Source organism: Oreochromis aureus, linkage group 14 (genome assembly GCF_013358895.1).
Source record: "Oreochromis aureus strain Israel breed Guangdong linkage group 14, ZZ_aureus, whole genome shotgun sequence".
NCBI classification, from domain to species: domain Eukaryota; kingdom Metazoa; phylum Chordata; class Actinopteri; order Cichliformes; family Cichlidae; genus Oreochromis; species Oreochromis aureus.
Window position 1 is genome coordinate 14,626,654 of NC_052955.1, and position 22,716 is coordinate 14,649,369.

The following is a 22,716-nucleotide window of genomic DNA, read 5'->3' on the forward strand; positions in this document are numbered from 1 at the left end:
GTAAGGTAGACACTTTATTCCTAAAACAGAAGCTGCACCATCAGTAGCGGCACACAATTACTATGTACACATATACACACACAGTTACCTAAATCTGTTATATAAAATATATAATCTGACAATGTACCTTTTAATTCCTCTTCAGAGCTCACTGAGTTACTGTGCAAGAGACTCTGGAGCCAAAGTAGACAGAGAGGTAAGTCTCATCCACTCATTGGGTGGGACACAAATGCCCAGGCCAGCTTTTACTTCATTATTACAGCATGGCAATAGAAAGGTCTGTACCCCTTTGAAAAAATAATATTCTAAAAGCAATCTACAGCAAATTCACTTGAACAGGATTTTCGTGTTGTATTTGAGAAAAATTACACTTTTGAAACCAATTCCTGTACAGTGAGATGTACACACCCTCTAGGATTTGTAATATATAAAAGATATTAAGCATTAAAAATTCCACATTTAAAAACTTACAATAAATAATATATGCAGGCATTTCATTATGATAAAATCTCATAGATTGCAATCTACAGTCATTAAAAAGACATTTTTCTCCTTTATGAAATGTCCCTTGATCATCCAAAGTGATAAAATGGATTCTTGGCATCTGATTGATTCATTGGAAACTTCCAGTTAGAGTTCTGAGAGATACACCAGGACGAGGAGGAAGAGGAGGGTGCTTCGTCCACATTTACCCTGATGGAGTGTGAGGTCCTTTCGAGTGTCGGGGTGTCTTTGTAGCAGGAAATCCACAACATGTCTGAGCGATCCCTCCAATCAAATCTCAGCAGTTTGATCCCATTAGAGTTCAGAGCATGTTCATGATAAAGTTGTACATCTGGGTGAGCACCACAAAGTGAACAGGCAGACAGGAGCGCCGGTCCTGGGTGGCAGGGTCGCACGTCAGCCAGGAGAGGGCGTTGTATTGCTCCAGAACAAATCTGGCATGAAAGAGGAGGACATGGAAATGTTAATAAAGCTGGGAGTGAAACAAATGTCTTTCTAATTACTTAAAAATTGAGTTTGGTTATAGTTCATACCTGAGCACATCAGAGGTGTGGTTAGAGTCCAGGGGGTGGGAGTGTTTACTGTGCAGAAGCTCATCTGATTGGACAGAAGACACGTGCAGGTGAAGAGAGGCCTGGAAAAGAAAGAGACAAATGAAATCAGAGTCTTCAGATTCATTCACTGAGCGTCAGGTTCAGCACATCTGCATGTAGAGCTGTAAAATCTCATTATTTTATCGACTGATGTAAAAGAGTCAGTATTCTTAAACCAGCAAACAAGCAGCACTGTTGATGGGTCAGAACAACAACGACAAAGAGGCATTTTGTTGAAGAATGGCATTATTGTGATTACTCAAGACTTCATAAACATATAATTTTAGTAGTACAGATAATTAGCAGATTAATATTACTTGAACGTGACTGTTACCTTGAGAAAGAGTGGGCACTGGTTCTTGGCTTGGGGGCAGGCTGACCAGAACCAGTCGGGCAGCGGTCCGGCCTTCGCTGTGGAGACAAAGTAACCCAAAGCCATCGGCTGCTGCAAGATGTTGAGCGCTTCCTCGTGAGACTCCATCCGATCTGTACTCTGACCCTGCGAAACGAAGGTGATAAAGTCATTGATCAGGGCATCGCTGCAGCCAAAACAGGCATCATATTTTCCTAACCAAGGGGCACCTAATTCTTTTTGCTCATTAGTGTGCTTTTCATTCAAAAAAACCTTTTTTTTTAATCTAACTATTAAGTTGAGGACGAAAAACAGAAGAAGTTGTTTAATTACTGCCGAGTGGTTCATACAACACAGCCTGTTAATAATTTTAAAGTCTGGATCTGACATTTTATATTGACGAGTGTCTACATGAAAAAGGTGGCAGACCTTGCTTCCATCTCCCCCTTGGGGGCCCGGGGAGTGAACAGGGGAGGTTGTGGGGGAGTTGGGCAGGATGTTGATGAAGTCTGGATCCATGTCTTGTTCAAACAACTCAAAGATGTTCATTCCCTCCGATCCATCTGCAGAGAGGGAAAAATGTCATTCTGGCTTTCCAGCTTTGAGCAGAAATATATTGTAGCAGCTCTGTGAGCTGTGAAAACATACCGGGATTTATTTGGTTAAAGGTGTCGATGTCGATGGGCTCTGATGTGTTAGTGTTGACCTGCACCATGGCTGACGTGGGGAATACCAGTATGTGTGTGCAGGATGTATCCTGAGGGGTGCTCAGCTGCGATGTTTGCATGTTAAGGGTGGTGCTTCGACCAAACACGGAGCCTGTCGACACTGAGTCTGCAGACACGAGACGAAGGAGAGCGCTGTCAGATTTACAGGCTTTTTCTAAATGAAGTGAAGCTAGCCAAACTTTAAATATTATTTCTTTTACCTGGCATAATCACAAAGGAACCCTGAGGCTCCATGGCAACTAAGCAGGCGCTAAGGATGCTGGGAGTGTCAGCAGCAGATATGCCGCACATCCTGCACGTCTCCTTCAGTCGCTTGCTGAGGGACTGCAAGTTCCTCCTGCTCAGCAGAATACTCCAGTCTGAAACGGACAAGACACAAGCACATAAGTGTGTGTGTGTGTGTGTGTGTGTGTGTGTGTGTATAAACTGCCCACTCTGCAGACACTGTTGAAGTGTGTACCTCTCAGCTCGCCGTGGCCCATCCTTCCAAGCCGCCCGATAACGACCCTCCATGGCAGTGACGTGAGCTGCACCAGGCCGAGGCACCACTCCCACAGCTTCTGCAGACCCAGCCGTCGGGCTGAGCCCTTTTTCCTGCGAGCCCTGCAGCAACAATAGTACAGACATGCATTTATGAGTTAGTTTTGCTTTTTAATTAGTTTTGAATCTCTACCTTTCAGTTTCATTTAGCGTCATTTACTTGCCAGAGTGGGTTTAGCCTTTATTGTTTAAAAATGTTTCATTTCAGTCTTAAAACAAAGACATTTATCATATTTAGTATTTAGTCTTTGTTAACTATAAGATTGTTTTACACTTAACTACAAAGACTTAGGTATCAATAACCAAACTGATTCTGTGGTACTGAGGTAAATCTTTCGTGAACAGGCACCTGTTCGGCACATCGATGCTGATGATGCAGGTCTCCAGCAGTTCTCCGTGTTGATCGGTGCAGGAGGCCAGCAACCATCGCTGGTCATGTGACAGACAGTAGCCGACAAACAGGACATTGTACTTCTGCGATGCCTCACCAAACGTCTCCCCGAGCTCAGTCTGCTTGTCCTTCACTGGAGCCAAAATGAAGGGTGGCGTGTAGAGACGCAGACACTCGGGCCTCTGCACAGCACACAAACACACACACAAAAAAAACATATTCAAGTTAAGAGTGACAACAGAAGGTACAACAGCATAATTGTCTGTACACATACAGCTTCAACAAAACTCAGAAGTTCAGCACCATGTAGTTACCTCTGGGTTCTTGAGTGCCATGTCGATGGCAAGACCAGGACCAAAGCCCGTCAGAGCCTTGAAATTGGTGGAGTTGGGAAGAGGCCGACGACACTGAGTGAACACAGAGAAAGCCAGCGACTTGAGGTGCTGACTGTAGACGTGGCGCCCTGCGCTGTGCACCGGCTGGAGCAGATACTGGCAGGGAACAATCTGACACAAAAGGAGGAAAAAAGGCATTTTAGGACAGCCTGTAGTGCTGGATGTTTATGGATTTGTTAGACTTAAGCTTCACTACACATTTGTTTTTACTGAAGTTTCTCTGTGTTACTGACTGGGTTGTGTTGTAGATGATAAGTCATGGACATGGAAATCTCAAAACAGGTCTTTCTGACAATTACCCACTTTTTGGTAATAGTTTGTGGTGAAAAAAACGTTAGTGAACCCTGAACTTCAAAAACGACACACTACACTGCTGTGAGTAAGTTTAATCCCAACATGAAATTTCTGCTTCACCCAAAGATCAGAATTGATTTTAAAAGTATTCATCCAGAGAAACGCTGTAAGATTCTCTGTAGCTCCCAATGAAAGGCATCCACACCTTCAAATCTGTGCAGTTTATATTTGAGTGATCAAATGTTTGTCCCTCCCAATATTAAAACTTTGTGCACATCAGTACTTGTAAACATCTGCACCACATTACCAGTACCGTTACTATACTGGCAAGTGTGAGTGATTATGGTAATTCTAATTATGATAAGAAGTACGGGTGTCTTTAATCTTATATTGTTCATATAAGACGGAGGTCAAACCAAACCGTTTGTTTACTAAACTAAGAATATTGCCACATCTTGGCTCGAAGGCAGAGTTAATGACAGCACATCTGAGAGATTAGTATGTCTGCAGCGATAAGACTGAATGGATATTAGCACACCCCATTATGCTGCTGCTGTACTGAAACCATTAGCACATTCACACCTCTTGTGTTTCAGAACTCCCTCTGGCATACTGATGCAATCTTGTGCCACTATATCACAGGTGTGGCAGTTACCACCTCCATTAGTGCCTGCTAATGATTCCCCTGCTCCTTCTCACCTCCCTTTGTGGCAGCTGGTAACCCTCTCTGTTATAACCAAAGTAGAAAACTGAGCAGATGTTATTAAACTGTAGATTATATTTAGAAAATGAACTTATTTTGTGAAATATCTTTGACTTTTGGAGTCTGTTCTTTTATACACTACGCTGAATATTTAGCCGCATCTTTAATCTGCAGTTGCGAAATTTTAAAACCATAAAGAGTGCTGTTCTACCTGCACAGAGACAGAGTTTCTGATGCAAGCAGGCAAGATGTGGAGCATTTCCATGTAGCAGCGCAGCAGGCCCATTGTGTAGGTACTCGAATGGACTTCTCTGTCTGCGTCTTCGTAGCTGAAGGGGTCGACGATGTACACCACTATAGCAGGCGGGTAAGAGACAGCGTGGGACTCTCCGTCTGTTGGCTTACCCACTTTGTCTCTCTCCATTGTGCTGTTAAAAATTAGGCAGATAATTACTAAAACAGGCCAAGAAATTATCTTCATCAGATCTGTCAATGTTCATATTACTGTCCACAGTGTGCAACTGAAGCTTTTTGCATGTGTCCACTGCAGCCTTAACCTTTTTCTAGACATTACTAGAAAGACATGCACATGAAAAAACAAAAATTAACATTCAGAGCAGTCAGATTAGATATTAGCCACTATTTAACCTGCCAACCCAAATACAAAGTCCACACTTTTCTGGGCTCTGTTGATCCACACTTTTTAGTTGTTCAGTGTATTCATCTCTAGCAAATGGATGTTTGTATACTGCCTCGTGCACACTTTAATTAGGTAGCTCCCTGACATAAACTCCAGTATTTCCAGTATAATTGTACCTGCTGTGTGCTACATGTGAAAGAAACTGTCCAAATATCATGTATGAAAATGGCTCAAGCCAAATCTTGGCAGGCGCAGCTCCCATCAGAAGAAGTGTAAAAATAAAATTACTGAGATGAAAGTAGAGACACGCAGCGCTCATGAGATTTGTTTTGGCATAACAAAACTTCAGATCTCACTAATATTATACTCCCTTCAAAACATGTGACACCCTGCTGATTGTGCAGTGTTACCAATGTGGTCATTCATCAACCCTAAATATAATCTACTACTGATAAGACTATTTGGTCAATAAATGCCTAAAACCCCCATATATCAAACAGACCATGTGTGCATGTTGGTGACCTTTGAAAGAAGGTGTCTCACAGAACTGTCGAGGAACTGAGCACGTCAGTGTGTTTTTTATCAGATTGTCTTTGTAAAGCAGTTGTAGAAACGATCTCCATCTCAGCTAAAAATAATAACTGAGCACTGGTTATCTATCCCGTGAATGCATACCAGTTATGAAAAGGCTTGTGAGCTAAGTACCAAACTACAACGCTCTACTACTTGAAATACTCTGTGAAATAGAAAGATGAGCAAACTGGCATTTGCTAGGAAAAGATTCAAAATATAATCTGGCTCATAAACCATCACAGATCCCAAGTGACCGTGCATAAAAAAAATAAAAAAAAATATGACTCTGTAACAATTTTTGAGAACTATGGACAGATAGACAACAGGCGCCTCGTTACGGCATAAGGTCACAGGTCCTTTGGCCAGGTGATGTAACAGCAGATCTACCTACCTCTCTGGGCTCTCAGTGGGTCCTTGAGACGGGTAAGCAGATGATCCATTTTCAGCCAGGCCCCCTGTGCCCTGCGAGTTTGGCTGGGGTCCATTCTGAGACGCTCCACCCTGCAAGCCTGCTGTTCCAAATGGCGAGAACGAACTTGGCTTGGCTGAGGTCATTCCCCCGATAGTCTGTGAGCCTGAGGATGAAGAGGGAGGGGTGCTGTTGACCTGGGCAGGCTGGGCAGAGCTGGTGTTGGAGCCGGTAGTGTTGGTGCTCTGGAGTCCTGATGAAGTACTGGAAGAGCTAGAGGTCTGGAAGGAGGGGGTGGCGGCTGTGGTAGGGTTCCTCTGGGTCAACAGAGAGCTATCCAAAGACTGCTCTGACAGGTATGGAGCTGAAATGGATCCCAAAATAAGAATGAAATGATAAATCATCATTTTTACAAACCATGTGATTTTACCTACTTTAGGTTTTCAGCACTACAAGCAATCAGGTTACCTAGATCATAGCAGCACACTTGAGCAAAGAGTTTGAGCTTATTAAAGGCTTCATTGTTTCCTTCTCTGGCAGCCATCTTAACGAACCAGTCACTAAGAGGCTGCTCTGTCATGTTCCTGCCTTCTTTGGTGCCAACCTTCAATATGCCCTCTGGGTGACTCTTGCAGATGGGCCTGTGTTGCCCCAGCTGGCATGCCTGTCGAGAGGGAAAAAAAAAGGAAAAAAAAAAAAAAAAAAAAAAAAAAAAAAAAGAGTGCAACAGTGTGAATCACTTTTGCAGAGCTACAAAACTGTTTCTGCAGACATGTCAGCACAAGAAGGGTGAGTTTAATAAACTGCCAGGTGCATACCTCATACATTGCACTTAGATCTTTGAAAAAGGTCTTGGCCCCGCGGAGCAGAGACTCATTATCAGGGCAAATGACAACATATCCCACATCCCTCTGGGAACCAAAAGGATCCAGGAGAAGCTTCTCCCAGTAGGGCAACCCAAAAGGAGACAGTACCACAAAATCATATTCGTAACCAACCAGAAAGGTTGGGATGGGCAGAGGCTCAGGAGACTCATCAGTACCTGTGAAGGTAAGGAGACAAGTTAGTGTCTTTGAAGACAACAAAGCCATAAACTTCCACAATATTCTATAAAACAAACAAACAACAAAAAACGCTTTCGACACACCATATGATCCCCTCCCAGCCATTTTATGGAACTGCTGCCAGGTAAGTGGCCCCTGAACGCCCCAAGATCGCACACTCCTTTTCTTCTGAATGGTGTCCTGCAGCACAGGCTGGAGGGACAACAACACCCGGAGGACATCCACAGAGTATAGCTTGCTCATGTCTGCTGCTACAAGTGGAGAAACAATAGGAAACAAGTATTACATTTCTGCTAGAAACACATAAGGAAGAATTCTACATTTAAACAAGTAGTGATGTGAGAATACATACATTTGCGTTTGGGCCACTGATGAAGACAGGTGCTTTTCACTAGTGTTTCATCGACTTTGCCTCCTGACATATTGTCCATGAACTGCCTGCCATGCTCCAGTGCCATGTAGCAGTCGTTATAACAGTCTCTCTCTTCCACCCTTAGGAACGAACTGGGGGCTGAAGTTGGTTTGGGGTACTCCACACCGGCCATTGCGGCAAATGGATTGGTGCACTGGTCCTGCAGCAACAGGATTAACTCATCTGGAGGCTTCTCCTTCAGGCTGCTGGCTTTGTGTGATGTAGAAGCTCGCAGCTCTTCGAAACACCGCTCTGTATCTCGAGCAGCATCGGAGCCTCGCCCAACTACGTCCAGTTCATCCTCTAGAAAGAGCCCAGCTGACTGGCCAAAGCGCCGATTGGTGACAGCGCTAAAACCACAAGTGCATATATACTGGGCCTCGCCGTTGTCCTTGAGGTATACGCCTACATCTGCCCCACGGATGTTCATGTTACAGACACATACACAGCAACTGTCAAAGTTGCAGTCCTTGAAGAGGTTCATGACTGACTCTGAAAGTATGAGCGTGACGTATAGGCTGTGAGCCTCGGGAATTGAGGGCACAGTGGCTGGCTCAACAGAACTAAGGGGTCGGCAGGTGGAAGGCGTGGAGGCAGGAGAGTAAAGGTCAGAACTGTCATACTTGAGGGAGCCCTGGACACTGGATGGGCCGCGTGGAGTCCGTGGAGTGCGGGGCGTGCGAGGTGTGGGCACAGAGAAGCGTGGTGTGGCTGGGGATGGTAGAATACCTGCACCACTGTTGCTGGGAGGAGCACTGCTGGACATGAAGGGCGGGTGGGTCTGCGGGGTGTAGGTCTGGCTATAGTCAGGCTCCACACTGGGGACATTACTGTTATATAAAGATAAACAGTGATTAGGGTTTCATGTTGTGATGTTTGGTTATATAGCAGCTGAAGAGTTTACATGCTTTTACATTCCTTCTTGTTCTACATACATTGCAATGTTAATTATGTGCAGCCACCGACATGATAGCTGCACATAATAAACTTGTTTCAGACACAGGATGACCTGATGGCTGGTGGTAGGCCCTTTGGAAGATAAATAATGATCACTTTGAACTGTGAAACCTGCAGAACTGTGAATGAATAAAAATATAGAGCTGGAAATAAGTGTAATAAGTCACTTTTCAGTAGAAATTTGAAGTTGTACTGTAAAAGACTAAAACTCAAGAAAACCCCTTCTTGATCAACAGATCACACATCCAAGATGGGAAAAAGTTAATTCAGTACATGCATTTACCTATCTTTAGTGAGAAGACTAGTGTTGGACACTGGGGGTATCAGGTCCATTTTGCCCAGGGTCCAGCTCGCCGTGTACACACAGTCTTCTGGTAGTTTGACAGGCAACAGACACTGGCTGGGTAGTGTCTTCAGGGGGGCGTACATAGAGCAGCCAACGAATGACTGACACATCTCTGGTTTGTACACAAAGGAGAAGTCCTGAAAGCAAAAACGCAGGTCACTTAACAATAAAGAAAAATGATCACAGTTTCCTCTCTACTTGCTAATTGCGTGATGTGTTTTACCTTTATTTCAGATGGCTTAGGGCTGCAGAAACCCTCCTCCACCTCCATCTTGAAGTGGTTATTAAGCTGGCTGCCATCCAACAGGGTGAGCCCCGCCCCTGCTTCTAAGCTGTCCTTGCTGCCGGAGTTCATGGGAGAATAACCCTGCTGCTCCAGGGAGGGTGGGGTGGGAAACATTGTGTGCAGGTCTACTGAGCCTAAGGAAAAGACATTATTACTTCTCTTGAAACAACAACTTACGTAGTTATGATCCATGATGCACAATGAGTAATTGATGATTAATTTTCCTACTTATGCAAGACAGGGGATCCAGTGCAGTTGGCTTAGTATCTTTAGAGCCAAACTTGTCATCTGTACCAACACCAGCTCTTTTGGATCCAGGCTGTGCAACGGGGAAAACAAGTCAACATATTCAGTACATCTTGGAGTTTTAACAGGCTTCATGAGGAGACATCACCATCAGCTCCTGAATATGCCACAACATGCACTTACTGCTAGCTCATCTTCATCTGAATTGAAGATTTTATCCAGGTCGCTGTAGGACACAGCCAAGTCGTTCTCGTGGATGAGGCTGGTCGAGGCTGAGGGTTTACTGCCTGTAGGACATTGTCCATCTACACCACAAAACAAATTGAGGGACATTTTTTGAATTAAAGCAAACAAATAAACATACATAGAAATCTCCAAGCAAGAATGAATAAACTTCTTACCATCTGCAGAAGTTCCAGTTCCTTCATCCACCTTGGTCAAACAAAAAGATGACAGTAATTATCGTCATGACCACTTGTTTGTCATTAAAATTTCCACTATTTGTACTTGTATACAAAGCTCTGATTATCAAACATGTTCCTAAAATGAAGGTCACTATTTTGCACGCCATAGAGTGCTGATTTTAAGAGTTAGCCATAACACAACAGGGTGAGGTTTGAAACATCTAAAATCATCTGCTGATCCTCATTACACAACTTTTCTTCTACAAATTCACAAGAGAATTTGATAAGAAAAATTTGACTCAATTATGAAGATGACTAAACAGATTTTTAGTGATTCCCTAGGGTATACATACTGCCACTCTAACCAAAACACACTTTAAATCAGTAAATATCTGAGCAAGCAAACATGACTGTGAAGCTGACAAGTATGTAAAAGCAAATTTCATTAACAGGAACTGTGATAGAGACACATTTTGGTTACTAATTAAGTACTAATGGTCAATATCCAGCAATATCAGTGTGTGCTCTCAAAAGGCAACTACTACTATGCAGCTCAGGGAAATGAAGGAAATAAACACTGGAACAGAATGAAAGTATTTAAATTATTCACCTCCTTTAATATAAAATACAGAAATGTTGAAAAAATAACTAGTTCCAACATGTACTTTACCAGGGACTGAAAGTAGATTTCATCAAATATCATAATAAACAAGGATTTCAGCCTTTGTCAGGACCCACCTTGTGTTTCTTGTTTCCGTCCTTTTCAGCTCCAGACTTGTCCTTCTTCTCAGTAAAGCTAAACTCCTCATCTCCTTCGACGAAGGCATAAGGGTCTGGCTCCTCACTGGGCTCTTCATCTCCTGAGGTGGAAGCAAGATGGCTGTTTCTCCGCTGTGTATAAGTCTTGACGAGCTCTTGGGACACTTTCAGGGGATGCGAGGATCCTGACATCAACCTGGGAGGGGCGTAGGGGAGAGTCATTTTTAAGGCATGCAGATACATTAGTTTTAAATTCACAAAAAGAAAAAAAATAATTTTTTTTAAAGCATCCGCTGATCATCAGATACTCACTCTGTGACAGAGACTACACCACTTTCACTTCCTCCACCACCTGCAGAATCCTCTCTCATTTTATCTAAAGGTAGCTGGGGTGTCAGGAAGTTTGAGGGCTTTTTTTGAGGGAGGAGGAAATACTTCCATGGATTATGGGTGGAGTCATCACTGGGGCTGATGGCAGAACCTACAAAGATGGTGGGTTCAAGGGTTTCATTGTAGGTTGAGGGAAAGGGCAAAGGCATAGGCATGTTCTCCATCTGAGACTCCTCAGATGAGCCCTTTGGTGGCATCTGACAAGGTTCCACTGATGGTGGGTAGAATGGTTGGTGAATGGGAGTTGACGAGCTCTTCATGCCACCAGGAGTCATGTCAACTTCTACGTGATCACAGGGATGTGGGCTGAGAGGAGGGGGAGGTGGAGATCCAACAAGGTCTGCAGGAGGGCCATGGGCGTGCAGCGTAGGGGCTTTAGACTGCACCGTGTCCACATGGTGCAAGCTGGGATATGAGCCCTCTTCCTGCGATCTGAGGCAAAGCCTCTGGGTCTGAGGCTCCAGGGATTGCTCCTCGCTCACAGAGTTGCGGTGGTGAAAAGGTGTCTGTGGCCTCTTCTGCTGCTTCTCCCCCTTCTCCAGCTTCTCGCCCAGCTTGTGCTTGGGTGCTGGCAGGACAGGCTGTCCTGATGAAGGTGGGTGTCCTGAGGTGCTGCTAGACCGCTGTTTCGAATTCTTATGTCTGTTTGGAATAAAACAAATAATGGTTATAAAATATTTTAAATAAATAACTAAATTGCTGGTGAATTAACTTCACTAAACATACCTTGAGCAATTACAATGCAGCCTATGAGCTGGCTCCACAAAATCCCAGAGTCCTGTTTTTTCTGTCTCCTCCTCACAGGTTCCATTTGTCAATGAAGTAAACTTATTCCTAGAAAGAGTGGGAATACAAACACATTATCCATCTGGATGGAGGTAAAACCAGAACAAATGCAAATTTAAAGAGATGGCATGAAACATACTTGTTCCCTGTATGGTTTAGGTTGTACTCCTGCCATACAGACTCCACCATCTGGCTGGCCATCCTGCGAGGGATTTTACCACCGTGTAGAGTGTTGTTAGAGCTGTAGCCATCAGATGCAGAAGACAACTTGAGCCACTTCTGGGCAGGCTGATAATCTGTGAGAAGGTAAAATAAAGATGATAAAAATAAATACAACCGCACTGGTATTCAGAGTCTCACAAAAATAAATGCTGATGAACATGTATTTTTAATTCTGCAATTCTTACCAGTCTGAGCCTCCTCTGGTGACGTTGGAGGAGTCAGAGTGACAGAGGACATGGCAGGATCTCTGTTAGCAGCCTGGCCCTGCTGAGCACCACACAAGCTTCCTGAGGCGTTGGCTGAGCCCTGAGGGACCACAGTAGGGAGGTCCGACAGAGGGAGAAGCACCAGGCAGGAGGGATAAACCATCCTTACTCCCGCTGAAAGTAAAGACATTTGTTAATTTTAAAAATTCAGCATGAAAATTCAAAACAGAACTGAACAAACCAAATATACGTTTTTAAATGCAACAATGTTTTGGTATAACTGACTAATTTATTCACCATCACTCTAAAAATCAAGGCCCTCTGAAGTTGTTTTTATACCAAATTCCACAGAATAAAAAGTCCACAGATTACTACCATTAAAAAAAAAAGAAAAAAAAAAAAAAGATAGTGTCTCTTAAAAGTACCACTGACAGAGAGAACAATTTGGACTGATTTATTTAAAAAACAACAACAAAAAAACCAGACACATTTTAGGGCTCTGTTATAGCCGTGGACAATCTATTTATCTCATAAGTGGGAACACTCTCGTTTTTCTCGGGCTTTCCCATATTTAACATCTCCGGTGCCTCCTGTTTTGCCGTTTTCCCAGGATACACTCGTAATTTACACGAGATTCAAACTTTATTATGAATAATTGTAAGGCTGCACAATTAATTTGATTGTGATCTCAACCATGACTTTGGCTTCCCACAGTTAAATGAACGGGGGATACTGGAAGCATGTGCTTCACCAACAGAACGCAAACCAAAAGCAAATTAGTTGCTCTATAAACAACGACGTATCACAGCCAATCACAGCTGTTCCCTGCACCGTAAAGCTTGAGGTTTTCCTGGATAAGTCTGTATCAGTAACACCACGTTTAAAGAAAGAAATTCAAAAAATTCAAATGTCTAGTAAAGCACAAAGTGAAGACCTTGTCCCTTGAAGTGGAAGATAATCTGTTTGGAAATATTCAGATTTATGGTAAGTGATGTTAAAGACAAAAATCACGTGTAGGGCTGCAGCTATCGATTATTTTAGTAATCAAGTAATCTACAGATTATTCCATCGATTAATAGAATAAGAAATGATTTTATCTTATTAATGAGCAATAATAAATAGTCAGAGCTCAAGAGCTCCTTTGGTTTTTAGAAATTGCGGTGATTTTTGTTGCATCCATCATCGAAAAAAAACCCTAGGTATTTACGTGCCACATTAAGTTTTCTTTTTTAAAGAAAACATTTTCTTAAATGCAGAAACATAAATACTCTCAAGTAGAGTCAAAGTCAAATAAATTAAGATAAATATGCCATCTAAACTAAGGCATAAAAAAAAAAATCTTTACTCTGTCTTCTTGGAAGGCTTATGTGTTTTGGTACATGTGCTTAAGTGTGAAAGTGAATGAGTAAGTTTTTGTTTGTAAGGAGAATGTGGTGGCTGCAACAAAGAAGCAACCATATCAGCATTCTGAAGTTTGCCCTGTGCTTTGATGCAAAGCTTATGTGCTGCTAAAAACAAGATGTTATGATGGTGTAGACATTATTTAATATTAACAATAATTCACTGTCCAATCTAAAACCCCTCAGTTTCACATTTCATTTCATTTTTACTGGGTTGTGAAAAACGCTTTAATTTTTATATTTTTAAATATTAACACAACTTAATTGAGACAGTATTTTATATTATTTCACTTTCAATCTGAAAAATGTTCTGAAAACCTTGAAATAAATCTGGTCTAGAAGACACCATGCCCTGCTTTAGACTCATCCTTGTTTGCTTCCATGTAAAATAGGATGGCTGCCATCAGCCTTCAGCAAGTTGTATAATTTAAACATGGTATCAGACTAAGTTAAAAGTTCATCTGCATATTTTAATACAACTTCTGGAGGCTTACTACAGATTTTTCACTATGTAAAACAAATGGCGGTGGATGAAGCAGCTACAAAGTTTGCCTTTCTTGAGGTCAGTGTTTGTTGATCAGGTGCTTTGATGAAAGACTCGATTTTCCCCAGTAAAGGTTTTAATGGTGATTACAGGAACAGTGTTGCTGTTTTGGATGCTAGAAACACCGTTTCTTTCCCTCTCCCTGAGCTCACCATCTTTGGTACCGGCTCTGCCTCTTTGCGGTGTGTAAACAGACTCCGGCTCCACGTTAAATTGTGCCATCGTCTTCATCACCACTGCTGTGTTATCAGTATTTCTGTTTAAAACTGGGGGCTGTGTGGGCTTAATGTTGTCAAACTTTTGATTCACACGCTGCTTTTATATACATTTGTATTGAAAGTCTGTTTTTAGCCGTAAATGTTGGTTTCCATGGTAACAGTGCCGCACTACAGAGCCATGCCTTTAATGAAGCTCTGAAGCAAGATTTTGTGTCGCGAATTTTTAATAATTGAATTCTTTGAAATACTCGACGAATCGTTGCAGCCATAATCGCATGCAAGGAGTGCTGTAGAATTGTGTCTTATTGAACCTCCTAAAAAACACACCACGAATTGCAGTATACTGAAAGCATGAAAGCCAAGAAAGACAATGCAATGGTTGCTAACATGAATTGTCCAACATCAACTCAGACGTCCATAAAAGCAAACCGGCGTATCCATCCAGCTCACAAATATGCACTGAAATCACAAATGAAATCTGATTCCATTTGGCCAAAGATGCATCTCCAATAAACACGCAATCACAAGGGCTTCAGGAAAATTGTCTACATACTGGACAACAGATACGTTTTCCCCTTGCACAGTTATTTTTCCAGAGTGCCAAAAGCTGAACTGTATGCAAAACATCACAAGGGACATGGACAGGGATACACAGCTGTCGAGTACTTTACTTAGAGGTTTTATTGATACCCATCCTGCATGCACAATAGATGAAATAAAAAGACTACATTTGCTTCCAAGAGATGCACTGGTCAGGTGAATAAAGGAATGTAGTACAGTGTAAATGTGAAAGCAGTGCCCTGTTCATTTATTAATCTTGTCTCAAGTTTTGGTACAATTTTTTAAATTTTGATTTATTTTTTTTTTCTTAAGAATGTACTGAATTTAGATGAATAAGGGGGATCTATTTTACTTTGATCCAAATATTTGTACATTAGCAGGAATGCAGCACAACATGGATGTTAAAGCAAACTTTAAGTTTTGTCTAGTTTTACCAAAATTGCCAGATTGGGTATGAATTGCAGTCTGCACACGCACAATCCACCCACATGCAATTTCAATCAATCTGTCAATCCAACCTGGTGACCCACAACCTACTTCAAAGGATGTACAGTTATTCTTGGCACAGGTATCTAGATGGCTTGATATTTTAGCTGTAGCTTTATCACTTGAGCTCTTCTTATTGAGCACATGAGAAGCTTGATTTAAGTAAAGTTGGAAACCTATGCACCAAATCAAACCTGCTAGACTGCTAACTCAAATGTGAACAAAAACACAAACAACACATTTTCCAACCGTTTTGAATTAGATGAGTAACACTCAAATTTTCCATCAGAATGAGCCGCCCCCTGAGCTGGACAAACAGTACTAAACTCTCTGTGCTCTGCCAACTGGATTGAAGTGCAAAACCGCAAACATTTTTAAAATAGGAACTTAGTGTTTTTTTGTTTTAAAGGTTTTCGTTTTTTTTTTTTTGTTGTTTTTTTTAAACAATGCATTCACTGTGATACTGTGCCACCAAGATCACCCTCCTTCCTACAAATAAAAAAACAAACAAACAAACAAATAAATAAATAATCCTCCTGGACTCTGGGGTTTTTTTTAGACCAAAATGTTGGCAGGTATGTCATCCTCATATCAAGAATAGCTGAAAATGTAGTACTGTATTTTTCAACTGACAGAACTAAATAAATGAATATCAATAAACTTACCTTTCTGTTCCTTGCTTGCATTCAGTGATCCAGCACCACATTATTAACATATTAAGAAGCCTTACCAACAAGGACCTCCACAGCTGCCAGGGAGTCATCCTCCCAGTCTGCATCTTCCAACTTTTCTTCCTGGACCTCCTTGGGATTGGGGCTGATGGGATAAAACTGCCTCCACTCTTCGATGAGCTTCTGAGTAGGGTGGTCTGACATCTTAAAAGCCTGGCCGGTGAGGGTCCCATTCAAGCCATATGGGCTCAGGATGACTGTAGGGCAGAGTTACAGTACTTTAATTCTAAAAACAAAACTTTGGTCTAGTTCCATTTAACACATCACTACTGTGCACAACTCTTGTGATCTTACCTTGCAAGGGGCTGGAGCTTTGCTGTGCAAGGCTTAGGTGTTCCTCGCTCAGTCGCTGAAGAGGCTGATGCTGAGCAATCTCAACACTCGTGCACACGTTGCTGTCCCCATGTACAAAGAAGTTGAATGCACAAGAAAGGTGCTCGCTGCAAGGTGAATCAAAGACAGAAAGAGGTACTGTTATGCTTAGAAAGATTGGTATACAGCAGAAGCTCATCAGTAAATGAATAAACAAACACTTGACTCAAACACCTAGAAGATAAACTCCCTGAGGGCAACTGAGATTATCGGTGTATTCTCTTTCATTCACTGTTAAGGAATGACTCAAAGAAAAAAGGCAGGGCTGATAAGGGTGAAGATAATGGAAACCATACAGTTCCTTTCATATTCCACTGGCCTCATTGATTCATATCACGTGTTCAGGTGATAATGGTAGGTTCCACATACACAAGGCTAATACCGCCAATCAGATGGTGCACGCAGTATACACACTGATTTAAAAATTGCAGTAAAGCAAACTGACAATATGAAGCACAAATATGCATAGGAAATTCTTATAGCACTGAAATGTGAAAACAAAGCCATCTTTATTTTCTAACCACGTCTGGAAGGCCAGGCAGCTAAACTCACTAAAATAGTACTCGTTGACATGATTTCTGTAAAACCACAGCGCAAACTCAGCAGTTTCCAAAGACTGCTGTGTTTACCAGTCAGAGAGGGCAGGCGACAGCAAGGCTGCCAGACTCCTCTGTTAGAGGTGCAGCTTCTCTGCCACAAAACACGCTTGTGGACCTCTTTATGTAAAAACAGAAGCTAAAAACCAGTGAGCAATAAATCACCTCCTCTTCAACACAACGGCCTTTTTATACAACTGCTAAAACTCTTTAAAACCATTGAAAAAGTAGCCAGAGGGAACTAAGCCAAAGGCTTGTACATCAAACACAAAGTCACCCTGGATGAACACACACAAGAAATTGAGACTCAAATGAGCTTGTCGGGAAACTCTGGGGTCCTCCAGGCTCCTTATTCAACAGCAGATGCTAAATCTATGTCACCACCCTTATGGTACAGCATTACACAACTCCATTCTGAACCAGGCAGATATTTATGTGTTGCTGTTGCTAGCTCACCTCAAGCTTGTATTTGTACAACAACAACAGCCCAGTTTTGGGCTTTGGAGAGATGTGGACAATAAATGGCTCTCTTTAACCTTTTTTTTTTTTTTTTTTTTTAAAGCCTACAATTTCACAGAAAACTATGGATGCAATACTGTTCCTGCTGTCTGAGCCAGTGAGATCAGTAACTGCGATAAGGGAATTATTTATTCTATTTTGTTTTATGTCATTCCACATTAACTACATCACATGTCAGCAGTGCTGTAGTTAAAGCAGCACATTTTGCTAGAAGCAGAGCAACGCTGCATGAAGGGCACCAGCAGTTCAATGGCATTTCACACTGGCTACAACAACAAATCACCTTATTTGTTACTTAATTTTGATTTTACAGCAAGCAGTGAACAGTGCCTTCTCACATGGCTTTTCCATTCATCTTTTCTTCATTATGTTAGGTTTAAAACTCCAACAGAACCATTTATTTCACTTAAAGTACCGTAACAATTTGTTATCACCTTCCTTAATCAACTGTCTCATCTGCTCTGCTTTATGAGTGGCGAGAAGTGCACACAGTGAAACAGAGAGCAGAATAATAGAGCAGAGACACCGGGGTGGCTGTAAATTACAACAAGACACAAAGACTCACACTGAGCTGAAAGGGGCAAATAAACTAGATAAATGTAATTATATATTAAATCTAATTAGATCTTTTATTTATTCCAAAGTAATATAACATTAAGAATCAATGAATTACATTTTTAAATGTAGTTATTTATTTATTACACAACTTGGATGTTTCCAGTAAACTTATTAATTCAACAATGGTATTGGACGAGTATCTGTATCAGTGCTTGGACTCAAAAAGATGGATTGGTTCACAGCAAATGAAACAGCGTAGCATGACAATGTGCCATGCCAGTGCTGTGATTCGAAAGCTGCCATAATCCATCACATCATTAGATCTTGTGCAATTCCACGAATCAGAATTTTCTGAGAACTGAAGGATGTCAGAGAGGCGAACCAACACTGATTCAGTTGTACATGAATAAAAAGGTACAGACCAGTCATATATCTATTAAGGGGTTATATCAGAGATGCAGATGTCGTGTTAAAGGCAATACTTTAATGTTGTGATTACAGTGCTCAAAGAAAGACTTAAAAAGTGCGCAAAACACTATTTTCATTATAAGAAAAGGGTGTCTCAACCCTAAAAACAGATGTAAGCTGACCACAGCATAGTCAAAACAACACAAGCAACATTTCCCAACCTGCGTCACAAATGAGAATGTGAATGACTAAAGAATGTGAAAGGCCAGATATTGTTATACTAACTTCACACCATAAAGAGTACATCAGCTCAGCTGAATTTCCCCAGTAACTTAAACAGTACACACGTACTTAAATTACCCTCTGTTTTTAGCATGTCTAACACATGCGTGCCGCTCTGATTAAAGAAAGCTGGAAAAAACAAAAACATACATACATCGAATTTTCAAAAAACACTCCAACAGCCAGCATGACTAATGTTTTACCCTTCAGCACAATCACAATTCATGGCATTTCACTCCACTGACATGTTTACCTTAAGCAATTGTATTAGCCCTTTTGTGTTATAAAAAAAACACCCTGACGTATGCGTAAGCTCAGGCTTAATGTGGAAAGGAACTTCTGTTGCGTCTTTGGTTCATAGTGAACTTTGTCTTAATTTAACAATTCACAGAATATCCTACAATTTTTCTAGAAAGAAGCAGGACATACCTTTTGTTAATGGTCTTCTCCTCCTTTTGGTATGGCTTGACAAACCACTTGCCAATACGAACAAAGCCCCGGTTCATGAGGCAGCGCTCCAGCAGGTTGTGAATGGCTTTGAACAGGAGAGTTCGACACTCATAGGATAGGCCACTTTCCCACTCACCATCCTCCTCACCTGAAACAAGGCAGATGCAAACATGATGACTTTAACAATCAAAGCTTTTTTTCCTGATAAAGCTAACCAGTGTTAAATGTACTTGGTTTTGTCATACATGCGTAGCCTTAATTTGGCTGTGCAAAAAAAGAAGAAGACCACAGTTACACCTGCTCTACCGCGTATAAATACAGGAAAACATTTAATATTAATAAAAGTCTTAGTCGCTGTTATGTAATGACGTGATCCAAAATAAAAGGCTTCAACCCAGTTACTGACTTATGTAACAGAAAATAAACTATTTTGTTAAATTACAGAGAAATTATTAGATTAGGTGAAGCTTACTCATGCCATTCCTCTCTGATCATCAAGAGCTATACTCCCTGCATAGTGGAAAATTCAAATTTCCAACTATCTTTGGAGCTCAAGAGAGATTTGAAAAATTGTTGCCAACTCTGTCTCTTTAATGAGCAATTTCTGCAAGTAACACTTCACCCCACCTGGGACAAAATACCTGTGTGTTAGCCCCTAAGGGTACTTTTTCTCTAAGAATATGAATATCAACAAAGCAGGATTGAATCTCCAGAAATCCAGAGGTGTGTCAGGTGACTATGATGCACAACAACTTGTTCTAATCCTACCATGCAAGTCTGTGCCTCTGTGGCCGTGGGCCAATCAATTCCACAAGGCTTTAAAGACATTCAAAGACCAGTTAGCCACAAATTCAAGGGCCTTAGAAATTATTTTTAATCAGACTTTGCATCATCAAAAATGTGTAAGAAAAATATTTGATACAGTAAGCATTTCAGGACAGAATCTCTAGGAAGTATGTTATTAATATCAACAATTACACACTTCAATTTAAAATTGTTCAGATGGCACAAACTGAACTAAGTGCTGCGAAAGCACAAGAGTCCACATATAATTTGGGGTAAATCACCAAATAATATTGGAATTTAATTCAGTGAAGTGAAATAAACATTTTCATCTAATAAACTCTGATGCTGTCAGAATCACAAATCTTGCAGTATTCGTGGAGAGGTTAAATGCACTTACTTAAGAGCTCATTGTGGATAAGCTCTGCAAAACTGGGGTCATCACCCCACCAGAAAAGCCAGAGCTCTCTGCGACCCGGGGTGTGGTGCCTCCTCCAAACACTCAACACATCTGCCGCCAAGCATCGGCTGAAACTGCACAAGATTGGGTCCTCCTCAGTCACAGGGAAAAGGATAGGCGAGGAGGTGGGTCCTTGCCACACAAAACGCCGCCATTTTATTCCAGTCAAATCAGCCTTAAAGAGAAGAAGAATAGTGATGTGAGAATGTGAGAATGAACACAGAGACACAGAGAATAACTGCAAAGCATAAAGCCATTTTCCAGTTGTTTGCTGCACAACTCTTCATGCATCTTGACCTAACACACTGCAGTAACAAGACAGCCTTTGCTGCTAAAATTACTTTCAATTCAATTAATTTTATTTTATTTATATAGTGCAAAATCACAACAACAGTTGCCTTAGGTGCTTTATATTGTAAAGGTATAGATCCTACAATTATATTGAGAAAACAGAAAAAGGAAACTTTGAATAAGCAAAGCTGAAAATTGAGGTTTGTTTACACTGTTGAAAGTTTTCCTGTCCTCTTTACACTTGCCAAGATGATCACACCTGAAGCCATAACACCCAACTATAAGGAAATAATTTACAACCAGCAAGTTAACAACCAATGACAGACCTGTCAGTTTAAAACCAGACTGGTCTGTCTCAAAATGGTTGGTGACAGCCACAATTAATTTGCATGCAGTGCAGTTTAAATCAAGGAAAAACAATATGTTCAGCTGGTTTTAGAGAAACTGCTCGTTTAGTTGTTCTTTTTACCACCATGTAAATAACGTTATTGCTAGCGGAATATTTTAGCACTCAGTGCAGTGTAAACACAAGATCGTGCCATATTTATCAACCAGCCTTCAAAATAGTTGTCATGCAGAATGTGCTGGCTCTGTTATGAAAGTTGGCTCAGATCACGATTTGTTAGTTGCAGGCCCGATGCCTTCACTCCAATCTGCAACTGACGTTACAAGGCTTGTTGCCTTATTAGCCAAAATGGCTTTCTGGCCTCTCAGGATCGCTAACACTCGCTAGCTCACAGAACAGAGTCTTACCAGGCAGAAGAGGTTGGAGTGGCAGTCCTCCAAACTGGCCCCGTTTGGTACAAAGCACGAACTCATCCTTTCACTGCGTAGTTGTAACGTTAAAATCCATGTTCTCAATCACCTTCGGGGGGCAATAGCCGATCTGGGTAACTCGCTTGCGAAGCTATGTTCAGCTCTAATTATCCCGTTAAAGCGCTGCCAACTTGCTAGCTTCAGCTAGCTGACGCTAGCCAAACAGTCAACTTCTAACCGGCGCTAGCCACCACCACTAGCCTGGCAGCTAAGCTAACGTTAGACAGACAGTCAGAACGCGTCAACTGTAAGCTTCTCGCTATACGATTCATCAATCCTATTTGAAATGTATTGTCTGATCTGGTTAGCCGCAAGCTTGCGGCTACATCACCTCAACATTAAATAATCATCGATAACAAATCGAAGAAAGACTAGCGTTAAATACACCACCGGAAAAAGTTAAATGCGCAATAAAAATACGAGCTCAAAAACTTAAAAGAAAAACTTAGATGCTGGTATGCTAATGCTAATGGCAGCTAGCTGCTCTGAAACAATTTCAAAGCGGAGGAACTCGCCCCTCCTCCCCCTGAGCTAGCCTAGCCTGCTAACACATTCGCTAACATACCAGAGCTCCAGCGTTAGCTCGCCAGCTAAATAAAACAACCCGCTACGCCGCCCTCCTTTTCACCAAAACCACCATGGTGCTCCGTCATATTAAAACTACCCTTAAAACGAATGAAACACCCCAAACTAGCGTGACTACTCATCAGCTACTCTTCTCTGCCTGCTCCATAGGTCCTGCAGATTTCCATTATTTCAGTTCATGTATTGAATTCTTTAATGGCGGCCAGGAGGACAACTCTGCCTCTTAGCTCCTATTGGCCAATTTGTGGTAATGGGGGCGTGATCCAGCTTCAAGTAGCTCCATGACTTCACAGTTTACAAGATGAAAGCTCCAGTGCATCTGTCATGCAGTGGTCACTCCTCAGTGATGCCTGTTAACGTGCATGTTTCACTGTGCAACATCTGCTGCATGGACAGTTATGGGAAATATTTGGTGAATTATTGTTGGTGGTGGGAACATGTGTGTTTGTTTGCATT

General features: G+C 41.7%; 1 protein-coding gene across 2 annotated transcripts; it reads right to left on the reverse strand.

Annotated features, from left to right (window-relative positions):
* On the reverse strand, positions 1-22,460 carry LOC116336276 (mediator of RNA polymerase II transcription subunit 13-like). 2 transcript variants are annotated; one of them, XM_031760128.2, is made up of 30 exons: positions 21,613-22,460; positions 20,509-20,743; positions 19,305-19,473; positions 16,435-16,580; positions 16,140-16,337; positions 12,180-12,374; positions 11,912-12,068; positions 11,713-11,820; positions 10,909-11,628; positions 10,576-10,792; positions 9,835-9,865; positions 9,617-9,738; positions 9,416-9,506; positions 9,125-9,321; positions 8,839-9,038; positions 7,539-8,428; positions 7,270-7,437; positions 6,941-7,164; positions 6,591-6,786; positions 6,105-6,486; positions 4,712-4,928; positions 3,423-3,614; positions 3,067-3,290; positions 2,638-2,780; positions 2,378-2,536; positions 2,098-2,283; positions 1,879-2,012; positions 1,432-1,596; positions 1,038-1,138; positions 806-938 (listed from the first exon to the last, which is right to left on the reverse strand). In XM_031760128.2, exons 1-30 carry the CDS (start codon positions 21,676-21,678, stop codon positions 806-808), a joined length of 6,366 nt encoding a protein of 2,121 aa, XP_031615988.1. In that variant the 5' UTR covers positions 21,679-22,460. The 2 variants fall into 2 exon arrangements, with proteins under 2 accessions (XP_031615979.1, XP_031615988.1); XM_031760119.2 differs by having other exon boundaries at positions 1-938; positions 9,617-9,865.
* Between the last annotated feature and the right edge of the window lie 256 nt (positions 22,461-22,716).